Below are 16,818 nucleotides of genomic sequence, written 5' to 3'. Positions count from 1 at the left end.
ACAAAATATCAGAATACTGATATTTTGTTATAAAATGCAAAGACGTTTACACATTTTCAATTGTGTTAAGTGTCCAAATGTGAGATCACTATATAGTGTATAAGTCAGAGTGTGTGTGTGTGTGAATAAACTTTGTTCATTTTACAGATCACTTTGACATCTTCGGGAGCAGTCTGCCACAATGAGATTTCTAATCTCATTGTGTGTGTCACTTCTCCTGTTGATTAATGGTAAGAGTTTTATAACAATGCACTTCGTCATGAATTATCCTTCATTTTTGCTCTTTTAATCCTTTACTTGTAAACAAAGTAAAATTGTGTTTCCAACACTTGAACACAATTTACTGCATTTTTAGCTTTTTTCACATTTGCACTGCAAACAAAAATGTGTATGTCAAGCTTAGTAGGCTGCACACTTCAAGAAAATTATAAAATAGCATTAGTCTTGTGGCCCCCACAATATCTCTTCATCCAGAAAGAATTAATGCTGACATGTCACTCATCATCTAAAAAATAAAAACAATGAATTATACGTGGCATTCATTTCCTGCCAGTATAATGTGATCAGATTGATTCTTTCAATAATACAATTACTTAATTAGTTTGTGAATGTATTTTTCCACCAGTGTTTTTTTTTTCAATCTAGAAAAAATTCTGATTGTTCAATTTACTTAGTAAATGAGCTATAGCAACACAATTGTAGAACATTTTGTCATAACTTAATTTCATTCTGTTCATTATGTAAAACTGAGTTTACTTGATTCATGTATTCCGAACACAAATGGATTATTCAACTGAATTATAGATGGGTAGAATTGTTGCATTATTCCAAAAAAAAAAAAAAATTAATATTCACAAATAAACAAAGGGTTAAAAATAGGAATACAATTCACAAATAGCCTTTTTTTACAAATCTGTTACGTCACAATGTGTTATACATGGCATTCATTTGTGAATCACTTCCTGTGCATTTGTGGATGGCTTTTAGTGCATTTGTAGATCACAGCACGTATTTGTGGATTGTGAAAAACTTCTAGCATCAAGACGTGTAGACAAATCCACAAATAAAGTTGACTCCACCCACCGTTTACTCAAGCCAATCAGATACCGGCCACACTGACCAATCATGTTTTGCATTACACTCGGGGCGGGAACAGATTCATTTTGCACCCCTTGCACCACTATCCACCCGTTTTCTTGTTTTCCCTACACTCGGCTGCACACAACGGTCAGGTTAATGCTCTAGTTGCATACATAACGCACACATATCCCCACCATTACTGCATCCTTCCCCCATATCCCTCGATAAACACACGCAGACACCATAAGGTCAACAATAAATGTGTATTGTATTATCTGTAAGTTATGTCTCGTGTTGTGGTTTTTTGCTGAGGAGCCCGGCGTCAGCGGTGGTCCAACAATGGTGGTGACAGGAAGTACGTCTTCATTCCCTCCTTCAGGGAACGAGGGTTACATACATAACCAAGACATTCCCTATAAGTCGGTCACGCTTTACTCACGTCAACGTGCCGAAGTATTGGGATCCCAAGTAACACGCCACCTATTGCTGCCACCTTCCAGCGCGGAAGCCACATTCTACCCGTAGGGAGGTATAATGTGGAAGTTACACATATGGACTGGCCGTTCAGGGCAGGACAACATATCGAATGTCACTGAAGTATCTCTGGCCTATGTAGGGGGGAGACAACACCGCTCAGTGACGGCAGAGCGGGCTCTGCCATGGGAAAGACACAGGCAGGGAGCCATACCACAGAAGAAAACACATATGGGGTCGCCATAGGGATCACAACATATGGGACCCAGCCTAGCACAGGTTTTACCAATGCATATGAGTGTTAGGCCTGGTTTCAGACGCTCTGCCACATCCGACTGCCGGAGGGTGTGGAGGAATTCAACAGGGTTCGCCTAGATGGGGAACTCACCTGGAGCATAAATGGTGCCCGTATCCAGTCCATAGGTGGGGAATGGCGCAGCAAGCCGACAATTTGAGCGGGGTCTCCAGTTTTGAGAGGCAGAGTTGTTCGTGACAAAACACATTTGTACAAAAAATTAAAAACACAATTTATTTATTTGTGAATTTCATTCATTTTTTTTTAAATTCTTTACATGTATTTGTGGATCTTAATCTTTTTGTAAATGTAATTAATTTTTGTGAATATCTCAGTCTATTTATTTGGAATAATGCAACTATTCTAACACCATAGAATTAATAGGCAATTCATTTTCTTTGGTTTCCACCATTCTTTGCATAGGGCTGAATCACTAAATGTTGAAATGAAGTATTAAAAACAATATTAAGTATATTAAGGATACAATATTAAAATTTCTAAATGAACGTTCAACACAGAAAAAACTCTATCTCAGTGTAGAATGGACACTGCTCTCACACATGTTGCTCCTTTCACTAACCCTTTCCTTCATGACAGTTGTTTTCAGCAGCATCAGTGTAGATCCTTGTTCCAGCTATGAATCTCTGGATCGTCCCTGGAGAGCCACGAATGAAACTGGATTGTGGATTTGTGATGGCTCTTTCTCCTGGAGCGGCTGGTACCGATTTTTCTACAATGAGATGGACATCCGAATGCCAGAGAGCTGTGTTAGTGGAGACAGCTGTAACACGGCCATCAGTCTGTGGCTCAACGGTTCCCATCCTCAGATACAGGACGGAGTGGTGACCAGGGAGATTTGTGGGGCGAGTCTTTTGAATGGCTGCTGTGATGATCGATTCTCCCCCATCAGAATCAAAGCTTGCCCAGGCGATTTCTATGTCTATGAACTTGTGAAGCCACAATATGGGTGTTCAGCATACTGCACTGGTACTGTGTTTTTTCCAGCTTTTTATAGTGTATGTTATGTGAACTTTCATTTTCACTAATGTCTTCATTTATACCCTCTTTTTAGATATCAGCACACTATCCCAGACAGCTTCCACTGCAAGTCCAGCTATGATTACTGAATCCAGCCTTACCATGTGTAGGTTGCTAAATACTATCAAATAATCAATCGTGCACATTGAAATTAGACACTTTTTCTTTTCTACTAATGTTCTACCTTCAAAGGATAGTTTACCTAAAAACATTCGTATTCGGTATTCATTTCTTTCTTCTATGTAACACAGAAGAAGATATCTTGAAGAATGTTTGTAACCAAACAGTTTTGATAACCACCAACTTGCATTGCATGGAAAAAAACACTTAGATGTTTCTGAAAATATCTTCTTTTATGTTCCACAGAAAACATGTCAATTAATTCTAAGAGAAAATCATTCTAACTCTAATAGATTAGAGGAGACCATACCACACCTATCATATTATAATGACAGAGGAATGTGGGTTGGGTCCACTTTCATACTGTAACAATTGTTTCTCCACCCAGCTGATGGACACTGACAGCTGATCACAATCCATTCATGTGTGCGCTGTGGATAGGTTTGCAGCAGTGTTTTAGTTTTGTAGTTGCTTTAAAGTAAATACATTATAGTCCATCAGTATAGACATTAATATAGCCTATTTATCATTCTTATAGTGATTGTTCTTGGTTTGAATGGGCCTTAGAGTCATGAAAATGACAAAACCTTGTAACCACAGGGTAGTGCAGTGGTTTTTCAGCTTCAAGTGACATGAATTTGCACCACAATGATGCAAAGTTGGATTTGATTTGTATTTAGCATTGCTTTTCCTTGCTGTCCGTGAATAGACACTACATCTGGAGTAGTTTAGCCTATATATGTGTAAGAACCTCACTGGTACCAAACTGTCAGGATTTGAAATGACGTAACTTATTTTGTTTGGTCTCATCAGCTGCCATCAACACTGATTATGATCCATGCTACAACTACAGCATTCTCGATAACTACTGGAGAAGCACACTCAATTACTGGGATATGTATGGATACATATCTGGATATGATGACACTCGTATTGAATGGCATGGCTGGTATCGGCTCTTCATTAATGGATTGAGTGCTCAGATGCCTGAGTGGTGTTTCAGTTATCTGTCATGTGGAGGTTTTAGTTCTCTGTGGCTTGATGGCTCTCATCCTCAGCTGGAAGATGGAGTTGTTACTCGTGACGTCTACGGCTCTGTTAATGACCAGTGCAGTTACTACAGATCTGACCCAATCCAAGTCAAAGCCTGTACTGGAAATTACTATGTCTACAAATTTATAAGGCCAAAGCCATCAATCCCAGTGCCTGTATATTGTGCAGGTACAGTTATTCTATTATCACCTTTCATATGACAACTGCATTTACAGACTTGTTAATGCTAAAATGGTATTAATCGAGTAGTCTTGGAATTATTTATTTCACAATACATATAATGCACCCTTTATAATTTCACTATAGTTACATTCAACACTCCAAATACTGATCCCTGCCACAACTACACCAGTCTGGATGAGCCTTGGCGAGCCACTGACAATTATTTATTCAGTGCTATGTGTGATTATAATGTCAACTGGAATGGCTGGTACAGGCTGCTCTACAATGGTCAGAGTGTCCAGATGCCAGAGTCCTGTGTTGGTTATGCGTGGTGTGGCTCAGAGAACCCACTATGGCTCGACGGCCCTCACCCACAGCTAGAAGATGGAGTGGTCACCAGGAAAGTCTGCAGTTCCACAGGGAACGACTGCTGTGGTTACACGTCTCATCCCATACAAGTCAAAGCCTGTCCAGGAAATTATTATGTGTATGAGTTTCTCAGGCCAATATTGTGTGCATCTTACTGTGCAGGTAAACATATTTTCATCATTTTTTTATGATTTGTTTAAAAATGATGGTCTTTAATGTAAAAAAATTCCCTGGTACCAGATGTCACAAGCCTTAATATCCCATCTGCGTCTACAACATCATCTACAACAGCAGTGGCAATCCCACCCCTACAATCTATTACTGAGCCTGTCAGTGACCCAGGTGAGGTATTGCACTTTTCCTAATGAAAAAAAAGAAACAGTTTTCCTAGAACATTGCAATTGGGAGTGGGAGGGGGAGGGGGGGTTGTATGTATTATGTACGGCCTAATTATTTTTATTTATGTTTTATAGGTTTAATTTTCAAAACCATAATCTAATCTTCTTTCCCAACCTCTGCAGGGATTTTTCTTCGTTATCTTTTATTTTTCATAATCTCAAACTATTCCCTGAACATACAACAATGACTTGCATTATTGTAATACGGCATTTTTATTATGTAACATGAAGATCACTACTACTACCTACCACTATGGGATTTGCAGCCAAAATGCATTATAAAAATCAGATGAATGTATTGAATCCGACTTTTGATCACACAAGAATCATATAACTTTTGTCTCTTTTGTTGTGAAATAGTTTAGCATCCTTCAAAATATACGTAAAATATAGCCTGCGGTACGGTGCTGAGGTACAGTGAAATACAAACTCCAGTTGGAGTTACATCATTGCCACCATCACGCAAAACTTGTTTGTAGATTCGTTGGCTGCTCGACTGGTTTGTCATTTCTAAATAAAGAGATGCTCTACAATTCTCTGTGTATAACTTAAAGGGATAGTTCACTTCAAAATGAAAATTCTGTCATCATATGCTCACCCTCAAGTTGTTTCAAACCTGCATGAATTTCTTTATTCTGCTGAACACAAAGGAAGATATTTTGAAGAATGTCAGTAACCAAACAGTTAACTGGACCCATTGACTTCCATAGTATTTCTTTTTTCCTATGGAAGTCAATGGGTCCAGTTAACTGTTTGGTTACTGACATTCTTCAAAATATCTTCCTTTGTGTTCAGCAGAAGAAGGAAATTCATACAGAAATTTTCATTTTGATGTGAACTATCCCTTTAAAACTCATGTAAGTGAGTCTGAAAAAAACCCTTTTTTTTACTCCACTTGGTAGATTCCAAAGCCACAAGTGTAAAATATGTAGTCTAGTAATTTTAATTATTAATTTTTACCTTTTTTCTCACAGCCCTCCCCTTTGACCCCTGCAATAGCTACACCACAGTGGACAATCCTTGGAGAGCAACAGACAATCGATATACTTTCAATTTGATGTGTGACGCTTATGTCAACTGGGTCGGCTGGTATCGTCTCTTCATTCAGGGCCAGAGTGTTCAGATGCCAGACACATGTGTTGATCGGCTAAGCTGTGGCACTCATGCTCCACTGTGGATAAATGGTCCTCATCCACGAGTCGAGGATGGAGTGGTCTCTCGAGGTGTCTGCGGTCACTGGAGCAATGACTGCTGCTATTTCCAATCCAATCCTATTAATGTTAAAGCCTGCCCAGGAAATTACTACGTCTATGAGCTTGTTAGACCAAATTTCTGCTATTTGGCCTATTGTGCAGGTAAGCATAATTTGCATTCACCAATGTATTTGTTTGTGTATTGTATTACATTTGTGAGTTTGTTAGACAATCTGTCTGTTTTTGGCATACTGTGGAGGTAAATACATTAACATGCCTTTTGTACATATGTAATTGATATTTGTATCTAATATATAAATTAAATGTTAATATTTATTAAATGTTTTGCAGAAGTCAGGAACATTAGCATCAACAATCCTACTGTCACTCCAGAGACAACCTTGGCTGGTAATGACCTCTACTGACTGTTAATGTTTTGATGTGGGTGTGGTTGTGTCAGTATAAAGACTGTAGATAAAATAGTGTTTGAAATTTTCAGATGATTTCATGCCAAATTTGTCATACAGTAAAATTAAATATGAATATGTAAATATTATGTGTAGTTGGACATGAAAGTCTGCACAGGAACTAGTTGCTTGTGTGTGTATGTATAATTTCATAAGTTTAAGTGTAAAGATTTTGTACAGCTTCGAATTTATTTTTTACAATTTGTCCAAATGTCAATATAGGAGTTAATAGAGTAAAATGAAATAAGTAAATTATAATGAATAATAAATTCATTCTTATTCTTTGTTTTTTTTTCGTAACAGAGGCTGTCCGCATTGATCCCTGCTACAACTACACAGCCCTAGATGAGCCTTGGAGAGCAACCAACTATCACTATTCATACAATTGTGATGCTAATGTTAATTTTGTTGGCTGGTATCGTCTCCTCATTGAGGGTCAAAATGCTCAGATGCCAGAAACATGTGCTGATCAGTTCAGCTGTGGCACTGTTGCTCCACTGTGGCTTAATGGTCAACACCCAAGAGTTGAGGACGGGGTTGTCACCCGACATGTCTGCGGCCACTGGAACAATGACTGCTGCAATTATGAATTTAATCCAATGAAAGTGAAAGCCTGCCCTGGCAATTATTATGTATATGAGTTCATCAACCCAGTGTTCTGCTTTGTGGCATACTGTGCAGGTAAATATATTTACATTCACCCTTGCATATGTAGTGTTTTTTGTTGTTGTTGTTGTTGTTGTGGTATGTGACTAATATTCATCTAAAATTTTTCAGATGTTGTGAGGAATAATACCATCATCAGTACAACTGTCACGCCACAGACCACCCCAACTGGTAATGTAATCTTCTTTGTCCTTCGTAGACACTTTTTTTTTGTCTAACTTTAGGAAGATCTACGGTGGCCGAGAGAGCTCAGTGCGCTGCAACTGAAGCAAACACATGCAAATAGAAAAATACGCGTGCAAATAGAAAAAAAACACATGCAAGTAGAAAAAACCGCGTGCAAATAGAAAAAAAACCACCTGCAAATTAAAAAAAACATCATCATCAGTTTCACAACAAAATACAGAATACGCTCCAAATACAGAAACGCGCTGCAAATAACAGACCACAACAAAAAATGTTTCCAGGGGAACCAAATAAGTGACGAACCTGGCTGGGACGTGCTTATTGCTCGTGAGCTTCCCTATGCCATACTCCCTTCGAAGGGCAGACGGCAGAGCCCTTAAAGTGGGCCTTTGGAGTGAGCAGGGCTCTAGTGTGCCATTATAGCCATGTGGAACGCACTTGATGAAAGAGCAATGAAAGACAACGTAATTCCCCATTATTTTCACTTGGGATGTTCCCATGACAACGCAGCACGGTGTCCATCAGCTGAAGAGCTGTTCTTATACCACAGAAATATAATGCTGTTAACATAACGGTTGCAAATACATTTTTATGTTTACTTTACAAAAAAGCTTTTAAAATATGCATGTATGTGTGTCTCAACTTTAAAACTTTGGACCCTACATTACCTTACATTTCTTATGAAACTTTTCTTTATGAAAATTTAAACATAACATGAAACAATTTGTACAGTGTAACTGATGAAAGATAAATATCTTTTCTTCATGTTCTTCCTCTCTATCTTTTTTACTTATTTATTTTAGTTTTCAGCTCATTGTTCTTTTCTCATTTGTATTCTGATGACATTGAACATATTGTTAATACATTTTGTATATTGTATACAAGGTGTATGTCATAATGTAATCTCTGTATGTTTTGCAAAAATAAATAAATACATAAAGTAGAATTTTAAGCTGTATAGCACCAGCACGCATAGATTTATGGATATCTATTCCAGCCAAGGGGGTAATCCATCGACCGGAAGTTGAAGCCGGCCGGGTGCCGCCATCTTGTAGCAGAACTTCACTTGCGTTAGCATTTCCATTGACTCCCATTCATTTTGGCGTCACTTTGACAGCGAATAACTTTACATCTGAGGCGTTTAAAGACTCCATTTGTCCATTATTTATTTCTAAAGAAACACGACAATGTATAAATGGCTCCATTACCTTCTGTGTTACATTATGGCCCCGTAGAAACAGTTTTAGTAAAAATAGGCTAACGATTGCGTCATAACCACTCGACTCTCTGTCGCGAAATTACCGTACAGACAGGAGGAGAAGCTCGCAGGCAATCGGGGGGACGTCCCGTCAAGGGAGAAGCCCATAGATAATGAGTCCATAAAAGCAACGGAATACTGACTCCTGCTCACTCACGCCAAATAACTCTTTACTCAAGTTCCCCGTCTCTGCAAGATTAACGTTGGCAATTTTCACGCACAGCTACTAGAAGATTAACGTCTGTCAGACAGGTTGCTCACGTCATCAAGCTTAGTTTGAGTCGGTTTGAGTCTGCGCGTCAGGAACGGAAGTGCTCAAAAATCGCTAAAAATGGGCTTCAACTGTCTCAACTGAGTTCCAATGAGATGGCTCTGTCCACTTCTTATACTGTCTATGATTCCAGCACGTCCCAGCCAGGTTCGTCACTTATTTGGTTCCCCTGGAAACATTTCCGTTGTGGTCCGTGTTATTTGCAGCGCGTTTCTGTATTTGGGTGGTGTTGTGAGTATTTGGAGCTCATGTGTGTTGTGAAATTGATGAAGATGTTTTCTTAATTTGCGGGGGTGTTTTCTATTTGCATGCGTTTTTTTCTATTTGCATGTGTTTTTTTTATTTTTATTTGCATGCGTTTTCTTCTATTTGCATGTGTTTTCTTCAGTTGCAGCGCGTTGAGCTTTCTCGGCCACCGTAAAGATCTGTATAATTGGAAAACGAGGAACAAGTGTATTTGTGTCTCTGGGTTACCATTCTGACATATCAGAATGGAATGTACAATCTTGAATTTAACATACTTAACAGGAAAAGGAAATTTGAGTAATTGTTAATAAATAGTAACAATATTAATAATTAAAGCTACACTATGCAACTTTTTTTAAATTAATAAAACAGCAAAGGACGTAACCGAAATCGGTAACACTTTATTTTACGGTGTCCGTGATACAGAGTAATTACGTAATTAATTGCTTAGTAGTAGACGTTGTAATAACATGTAACAAAATGTAATTAACATATAATTAAGTTATGGAACAGCCTGTACTTACAGATTGTAATTACACACATGCAATAGGCAGCTACTGCTACACATATGCAACAGGCCGAGTCGGTTACATTCGTGTTACCGACTTGGTACAATGTAATTATATAAGAAAGTACTTGTACTACTCAATGTAACAAGTACTTAAATATGTTACTACAGTGTGAAAAAAGCCTGCAGTTACACATGTTCATTTTGTACCTTCTGTAGGCTGTTACACGGATGTAATATAAAATAAAGTGTATCAAAGTTGTACTTAAGTGCACTTCATGTGTATCTACCTTATCCATCTGAATTAACCCACTAGTTCACAGCTTAAATATATGCAGTAGCTTCTTAATTACATTAAATTTACAGAATATTACACAGGTATAAGCTAGGTAAAATAAAGTGTATCAAGTTTGTACTTACTACATGTGTATCTACAAACCTTATCTTACTGTGCAGGTAGATTTCCTAATATGCTTTGGTCATTTGTATTTTAGGTTGTGTTTTAAAATGATTGACATTTAATTATTATTTTTACTTTATAACAGAAGTTACAAGGTCGCCATCTGAATCTACAACAACATCTGAAACAACAGTGACACTAACACCCATAGAATCCATTACAAGCCGAGGTAAAGTTTTGAGTTTATAAGTTTGTTAGACCAAATTTCTGCCATGGGGTCTACTGTGCAGGTAAACATATCTGCATTTCCCTATGTATAAGTTTACAGTGTATCTGTGTACTGTGTGTCTTTGTTAATTAACCAGTGTTCATCATGCCACAGAGCATCAAAAATGACTGTACTTCATTGTGTGTCCTGTTTGAACTATTTTTTTTTTGGTTGAATGCATAGGCAGATCTGTATAATGCAACAGTGGCTGTGTCTGTTGGTAAAATTGATAGATATAAAAAAGTGAAATGTGCAAACCACCATCTACAGTACACATTTAAAGACCATTAAAAATAAACTTTATTAAGGAAATCATAACAACAAAAGTAATCAAATAATCAGTGTTCTTTGCAGTCATTTTTATTTAAGAAATGCGAGAAACTTAGCAGTATAGAAAAGCAATTACAATTAATACGACATTTGTGACAGTATCTGTAAAGTAAAAATACCTCCCTTTGCTGTCTCTTTTTTTCTCTTGACACTCTTCTCCTAAAAGCAACAACTCCCAGCTCTGACCCATGCTCTGGTTATAATATTCTTGATGATCAGTGGAGAGACTTGCATCAGACCTACAATTACTATGGCCATGATGACACTCTTGTTGAATGGAATGGCTGGTATCGACTGTATTTGAATGGAAAAACTGCTCAGATGTCTGAGTGGTGTGTGAGTACCACAGGATGTGGTGGTGATACTGGACTGTATCTCAATGGTTCTCATCCCCGTCTTGAGGATGGGGTGGTGACCCGTGAAGTCTCGGGAACTTTGTCGTTAGGATCGTGGTGGTGGTGGCGGTGGAACTCCTTTCAATGTGGCTACTATACATCCACCTCCATCCAAGTCAAAGCATGTGCAGGAGATTATTACGTCTATAAACTCACCAAACCCGATGTGTCAATCCCTCGGCCTACGTACTGTGCAGGTGCATTTTTAACTTGTGTGTTTTGTATAGATTACATTTATTATTCCCTATATGAAAGATTAATACTTTGGTACTGCTTAACTTTACTCCCTGTACATATACAAATGTATTGGAAGTTGAATGTTGAACCTTTTTATTGATCATGGATGTTTTAACCAGTTAAATAGATATCACCATTATGCACTTTTCAAAATAATATTATTTTATAATATAAATACCATAAACCATGATTATTAACAGCCTTTTTCTCTTTAACAGTTGCTTTCAACAACATCAGCAATGATCCTTGTTCCAACTATAAATCTCTGGATCGTCCCTGGAGAGCCACGAATGAAAGTGGATTGTGGATTTGTGATGAAAACTTCTCCTGGAGCGGCTGGTACAGGCTTTTCTACAATGGAATGAACATCCGCATGCCAGAGAGCTGTGTTAGAGCATACAGCTGTAACACAGATAAAAGTCTGTGGCTCAATGGTCCTCACCCTCAGATAGAAGATGGAGTGGTGACCAGGGAGGTCTGTGGAAGCACATGGAATGGCTGCTGCAATTTCAAATCAATACCCATCAGAGTCAAAGCTTGTCCGGAAGATTACTATGTCTATGAATTTGTAAGGGCACCTTCACACTTTTGTTCAGGCTACTGCACAGGTACTATTATTCTGTATTACTTTTTTGAATTATTCACAATATTTATATTATTTCACTAATCTCTTAAAATTCCCTGGTTTCAGATGACAGCACTATATCAAGGGATTTTACCTCTACAAGTCCAGCTACAATTATTGGATCCAGCATGAGTAGGTTTTTCAAAGTATTTTTTCTTTTGTTCAAAGATCACTAAACATAACATCTTTTTTTGTCTTTAATGCATTAAGTGAAATGTACGGTGACCGGGAGGGGACATGTTCGGTTTACTTAGTTTTGTCGTGGCCATGACATATTAACTTGTGGGAACGTGATAACAGGTCCTGCCCACGAGATATTAATTTGTGGGAACGTGATAATATGTCCTGGCCATGAGATCATTTTGTTGAGGTAACATCATCCTGTGTCTCTGACTCTTCCATTCAGACAGGGGCGCCCTGAATTTAGTGATTCAGGTTGTAAGATTTTATTTATTTTTGGTTAGGCTGTCTGGTTTGAGGAGTTGAGAGAATTGGGAATTGAGACGGTGAGTTTAGGCACACACTCAGGCGTGAGTATGGGACACTAGGTCCTTGGATGCAGGCTGGTGTCTTACCGAAAGCCATCGGAGGCAGATGGTTGGTGATAACTCAACTCCATTGAGGAGTCGGAGGGACACTGGAAGCCATCAATGGCAGAAGATGTTGGAACAATATATATGTTTATATATATTGCAGCTTAAATATTATTTTTTAACATTAGCCTAGTAATAACAACAAACTATCCAAACTTCATTCAAATGTTCTTACGAGCACCAGCTTATCTATACATTTGTAAATGAAAACAGACGCTAATGTATCGTCACATACTGGCGTAGCCTACAGAAATACAGGCATAAAGGAAAAACTTTATTTTCATGATCATTTACAGTATTTACAAAATATATACTTTAAGTAAACATAATATAGGAACATTAATTAGGTAAAAGGCATACATGAAATAAAGGGGGAAAAAACAAACACATAATTCATAATAAATATAACCAATAATAATAATAACAATGTAAAATAAAAATATATATAAAAAAGATCAGTGATTTAAAAGACTGGGATGGGATATATAAAACTATTTTCTTGTAGGTCTATATTATTTTATGTTCTATTCTTTTAACATGTATTGCTAATAACAGACTGTTATTCGAATGCTGTCTATGGCAAGTCTATGACTGTCTATGACAGAGGATCTTAAGGTCACGACTTCACATCGCGTGGCCATCACATAAGGATGTCGTTATCTCGACAAAAATGATCTTGTGGCCAGGACATATTATCACGTTCCCATGAATTAATAGGCTGTGGACACAACAAAACTAAGTGAACCGAACATGTTCCCTCCCAGTCACTGTAGACATTAATGAAAATTATAGCATTCCTTAAATCAAATGTTAGGAGGAATTAATAATGAGCTTATCGCGTTCAGTACAAGGTAGTCTCACATATATTTTGACTGTTGTTAATGTTGCCAATCACAGCTCGCTTTTTCAAAGTGGCTATTCAAATAAGCAGTCCCTGCGAATGCTCCTGCTTTCCTGCTTCCCCTCTCCTAATGCAATGTCTGTACTAAACAGGACAAGCAAGAGTATTAGCTAAATGGCCAGTGTCACTAACTGACACATTAAATGTAGCTTAGATGAAACCTAATGTCAAATCAGGAAAGCCTAGTGACAGTCTCAGTTTTCACTGTTCCTTTCTTAAATATTTCATGACGCTTTTTATGAATTTTAGCAATGCTAGTACAGTCACATGGTGTATCCATGGCTTAAATATCTCCCATTATTGTGAAATGAAAGGATTAAGGTACATTTTACACATTACATTTCATCCATTTCTGTCTCATCAGATGCTATCAACACAGATCATGACCCATGTTACACCTACAACATTCTTGACAACAACTGGAGAAGCACATTTAATTATTGGTCTCAATATGGATATGATGACACTTTAGTTGAATGGCATGGCTGGTATCGTCTTTTCATTAATGGATCGAGTGCTCAGATGCCTGAGTGGTGTTTCAGTTATATGTCATGTGGAGGTTATAGTTCTCTGTGGCTTGATGGCTCTCATCCTCAGCTGGAAGATGGAGTTGTTACTCGTGACGTCTACGGCTCTGTTAATGACCAGTGCAATTCCTACAGATCTGACCCAATCCAAGTCAAAGCCTGTCCTGGAAATTACTATGTCTACAAATTTACAAGGCCAAAGCCATTGATCCCAGCCCCTGCTTATTGTGCAGGTACAGCCATTCTCCTATGTGTTTTACTTACTTATTATGAGTTAAATTGTGAGCTTTGATATAAATACTGCATTTATAGACCTAAAGATTATTGTATTTGCTGTGGAAAGGATTTGTGTTTGTTTTTGAAGAAAATCTTAGCAAATTTTTTACTGTTCCTTAAACAGTTGTTTTCACCACTCCAAGTGCTGACCCTTGCTACAACTATAACAGTCTGGATGAACCCTGGAGAGCCACCACCAGCCCATACGACAATAAATATAATCACTATGGAATATGTGATTATAATGCCAACTGGAATGGTTGGTACAGGTTGCTCTACAATGGTCAGAGTGCCCAGATGCCAGAGTCATGTGTTGGTTATGGCATGTGTGGCACTTATCACCCACTGTGGCTCAACGGCCCTCACCCACAGCTAGAAGATGGAGAGGTCACCAGGAAAGTCTGCAGTTCCACATGGAACGACTGCTGTGGTTACAAGTCTCATCCCATACAAGTCAAAGCTTGTCCAGGAAACTATTATGTGTATGAGTTTGTCAGGCCACTCTTCTGCTCTGCTTATTGTGCAGGTATTTTGGGGTTTAAAGCATGTCTCATTTTTAAGAATGTTTTTCCACTGTGGCTAAAGAGTATATATATATATATATATATATATATATATATATATATATATATATAAATCTGCTCTTTCATTTTCTGATAATTATGATACTGGAAACTGGAAAGTTACTTACCATTGCTCAGCCACATACATTTTTCATAAAAATCATTATTATTAGTAGCAGCAGCAGTAATAGTAGAAGTACTAGTGGTAAATATCCTCATTAATTTTTGTGTATGCTTTAAAAATATGATGGTCATTGGACCAATATAAATATTACAGTATGCATTTTTTTTATGTTTACAGAAATTAGCACCACAAATACTACAAGATCAAGTAATTCTTCAGGTATTTTAACACAATAAAATAAAACATAATGTGACATCACATGGTAAAATAAATAAATAGCTAAATTGTCTACTAATTATCTCAATAATAAATGTGATCTGCTGTGTGAGCTTTATTGCCCAACAATACCACATGTTTCTGACTATACCACAGTTCCTGGAACATTTTATCCATTTGGACCTGAAGACACAGAGAATGATCGTTCTGATGATGGAATTTCACCAGTGATCTTCCTTCAGCAACAGTTCATATTTTTTGGACAGGCATACAACCAAGTATATGTAAGAAAATCTGATTTTATTTAACCTTGGCATTCACAGTGAGTTATAAATGATTTTCGTAATAGTTCCATTTCAAGGGAACGTTGTGTCATGTTGACGCTATGGGAACTCTTCAGTGTGCCCGGAGTCTAAAGCACATGTTAAATCACGCCAATCCTATTGGTGACAAAGAGTACCGCATCAACAAGACCATAAAAGGCCACCTACGTCAGGGAATACCCAGCTTCAGAGGCTGCATGTCTGTTTCAGTGTAATTTTTTTTTGTCTAAATTGTACATCCTGATTGCACGTCCCTTCCTTTCAGTGTAGTATGAACATAGTTTTTTTTTTTTTTTTTTTTTTTACATTTTGAACAAGAGCAAAAAATTACGAAAGCTTGTTTGAGTGTGCACAACAAGTTACAATATTGAGTTCTGATTGTTCAAACGCTGTTATTTATAGTTCGTTAATTTTTCTATAATGAATTTTAAAATGTAATTAACATAAATGTTACGTAATACACAACACTGTTAATCTTATGGGGATAGTGGGGTGGGGGGTTACAGAGAGGATGCTTTTTGAAAATGTTTTCAACAAGGGGGATGCCATACGCTATACTCTTAGTCACCTCACCTGATTTCACACATGCTTCAGACACCAGCGCACGCTGAAGCCATTCCCAGAGCATCAATGCCATGACGCAGCATTTCTTTCCCTTCTCTTCCGCTTACTCATCAATATTGCAAACTTTAACACTCTCATTTTAGTCTATTTCTAACTCTTACTTTACATGTATAACTTAATAAAAGAAAAAATTATAGTTTGTAGTAAATGATGGCTCTGTTTCTGCTTGTCTGGATAAGCATGGTAAAAGTATTGTGTCCATGGAAACATTATCCTTATTTCAGATCAACAACAATGGATACTTGACATTTGATTGGCCGTGGTACAGCTACATTCCATACCAATTCCCAGGTTATGGTGGGAGAGACATCATTGCTCCATTCTGGACAGACATTGATAATCGTGGCAATGGTGTCATTTCGTATAATCAGTACACCTCTGGAAGTGTCCTTACAGACGCCACACAGGACATTAACCAATACTTCCCTGACCTGAGCTTTTCTGCTACGTGGGTCTTTGTTGCAACGTGGGACAGAGTAGCATATTACCCATATTCTGGAACCGTAAGTAACCCAATCTGGTTTTGTAAAATCTTCTTGTTCTTTTTTATAGCATATTTGAGAAATCAAAATGAATTGTGCATTGTATGATTACTGTTTTTGTTACATTTGGAAAACAAATGTTGGCCAAAA

General features: G+C 37.7%; 2 protein-coding genes across 2 annotated transcripts; both read left to right on the top strand.

Annotated features, from left to right (window-relative positions):
- The first annotated feature begins 2,926 nt into the window (after window positions 1-2,926).
- Window positions 2,927-4,782, top strand: LOC130080166 (uromodulin). Its single transcript, XM_056245463.1, has 3 exons — window positions 2,927-2,993; window positions 3,821-4,228; window positions 4,367-4,782. Exons 1-3 carry the CDS (start codon window positions 2,966-2,968, stop codon window positions 4,780-4,782), a joined length of 852 nt encoding a protein of 283 aa, XP_056101438.1. The 5' UTR covers window positions 2,927-2,965.
- Window positions 4,783-6,505: 1,723 nt separating this feature from the next.
- si:ch73-181m17.1 (uncharacterized) lies at window positions 6,506-16,747 on the top strand. The gene is made up of 12 exons (XM_056245462.1): window positions 6,506-6,590; window positions 6,953-7,330; window positions 7,427-7,486; window positions 10,949-11,374; window positions 11,633-12,022; window positions 12,106-12,171; window positions 13,898-14,293; window positions 14,461-14,862; window positions 15,201-15,242; window positions 15,396-15,523; window positions 16,411-16,689; window positions 16,739-16,747. Exons 1-12 carry the CDS (start codon window positions 6,506-6,508, stop codon window positions 16,745-16,747), a joined length of 2,661 nt encoding a protein of 886 aa, XP_056101437.1.
- The last annotated feature ends 71 nt before the right edge of the window (window positions 16,748-16,818 follow it).

The sequence above is a fragment of the Rhinichthys klamathensis genome, unplaced genomic scaffold, assembly GCF_029890125.1.
Source record: "Rhinichthys klamathensis goyatoka isolate OS25496 unplaced genomic scaffold, OSU_Roscu_1.1 h1tg000030l_1, whole genome shotgun sequence".
Taxonomy (NCBI): Eukaryota; Metazoa; Chordata; class Actinopteri; order Cypriniformes; family Leuciscidae; genus Rhinichthys; species Rhinichthys klamathensis.
This window is presented reverse-complemented; position numbering and strand designations above follow the sequence as displayed.

Excerpts from the sequence above, each read along its gene's own strand:
- si:ch73-181m17.1 (XM_056245462.1), top strand. The coding sequence starts at position 6,506 with ATGTTAATATTTATTAAATGTTTTGCAGAAGTCAGGAACATTAGCATC. Across the intron at positions 11,375-11,632 it reads TCGGCCTACGTACTGTGCAG|TTGCTTTCAACAACATCAGC; the intron begins GTGCATTTTTAA and ends TCTCTTTAACAG. Across the intron at positions 14,294-14,460 it reads AGCCCCTGCTTATTGTGCAG|TTGTTTTCACCACTCCAAGT; the intron begins GTACAGCCATTC and ends TTCCTTAAACAG.
- LOC130080166 (XM_056245463.1), top strand. The coding sequence starts at position 2,966 with ATGATTACTGAATCCAGCCTTACCATGT. Across the intron at positions 2,994-3,820 it reads TGAATCCAGCCTTACCATGT|CTGCCATCAACACTGATTAT; the intron begins GTAGGTTGCTAA and ends TGGTCTCATCAG. Across the intron at positions 4,229-4,366 it reads AGTGCCTGTATATTGTGCAG|TTACATTCAACACTCCAAAT; the intron begins GTACAGTTATTC and ends ATTTCACTATAG.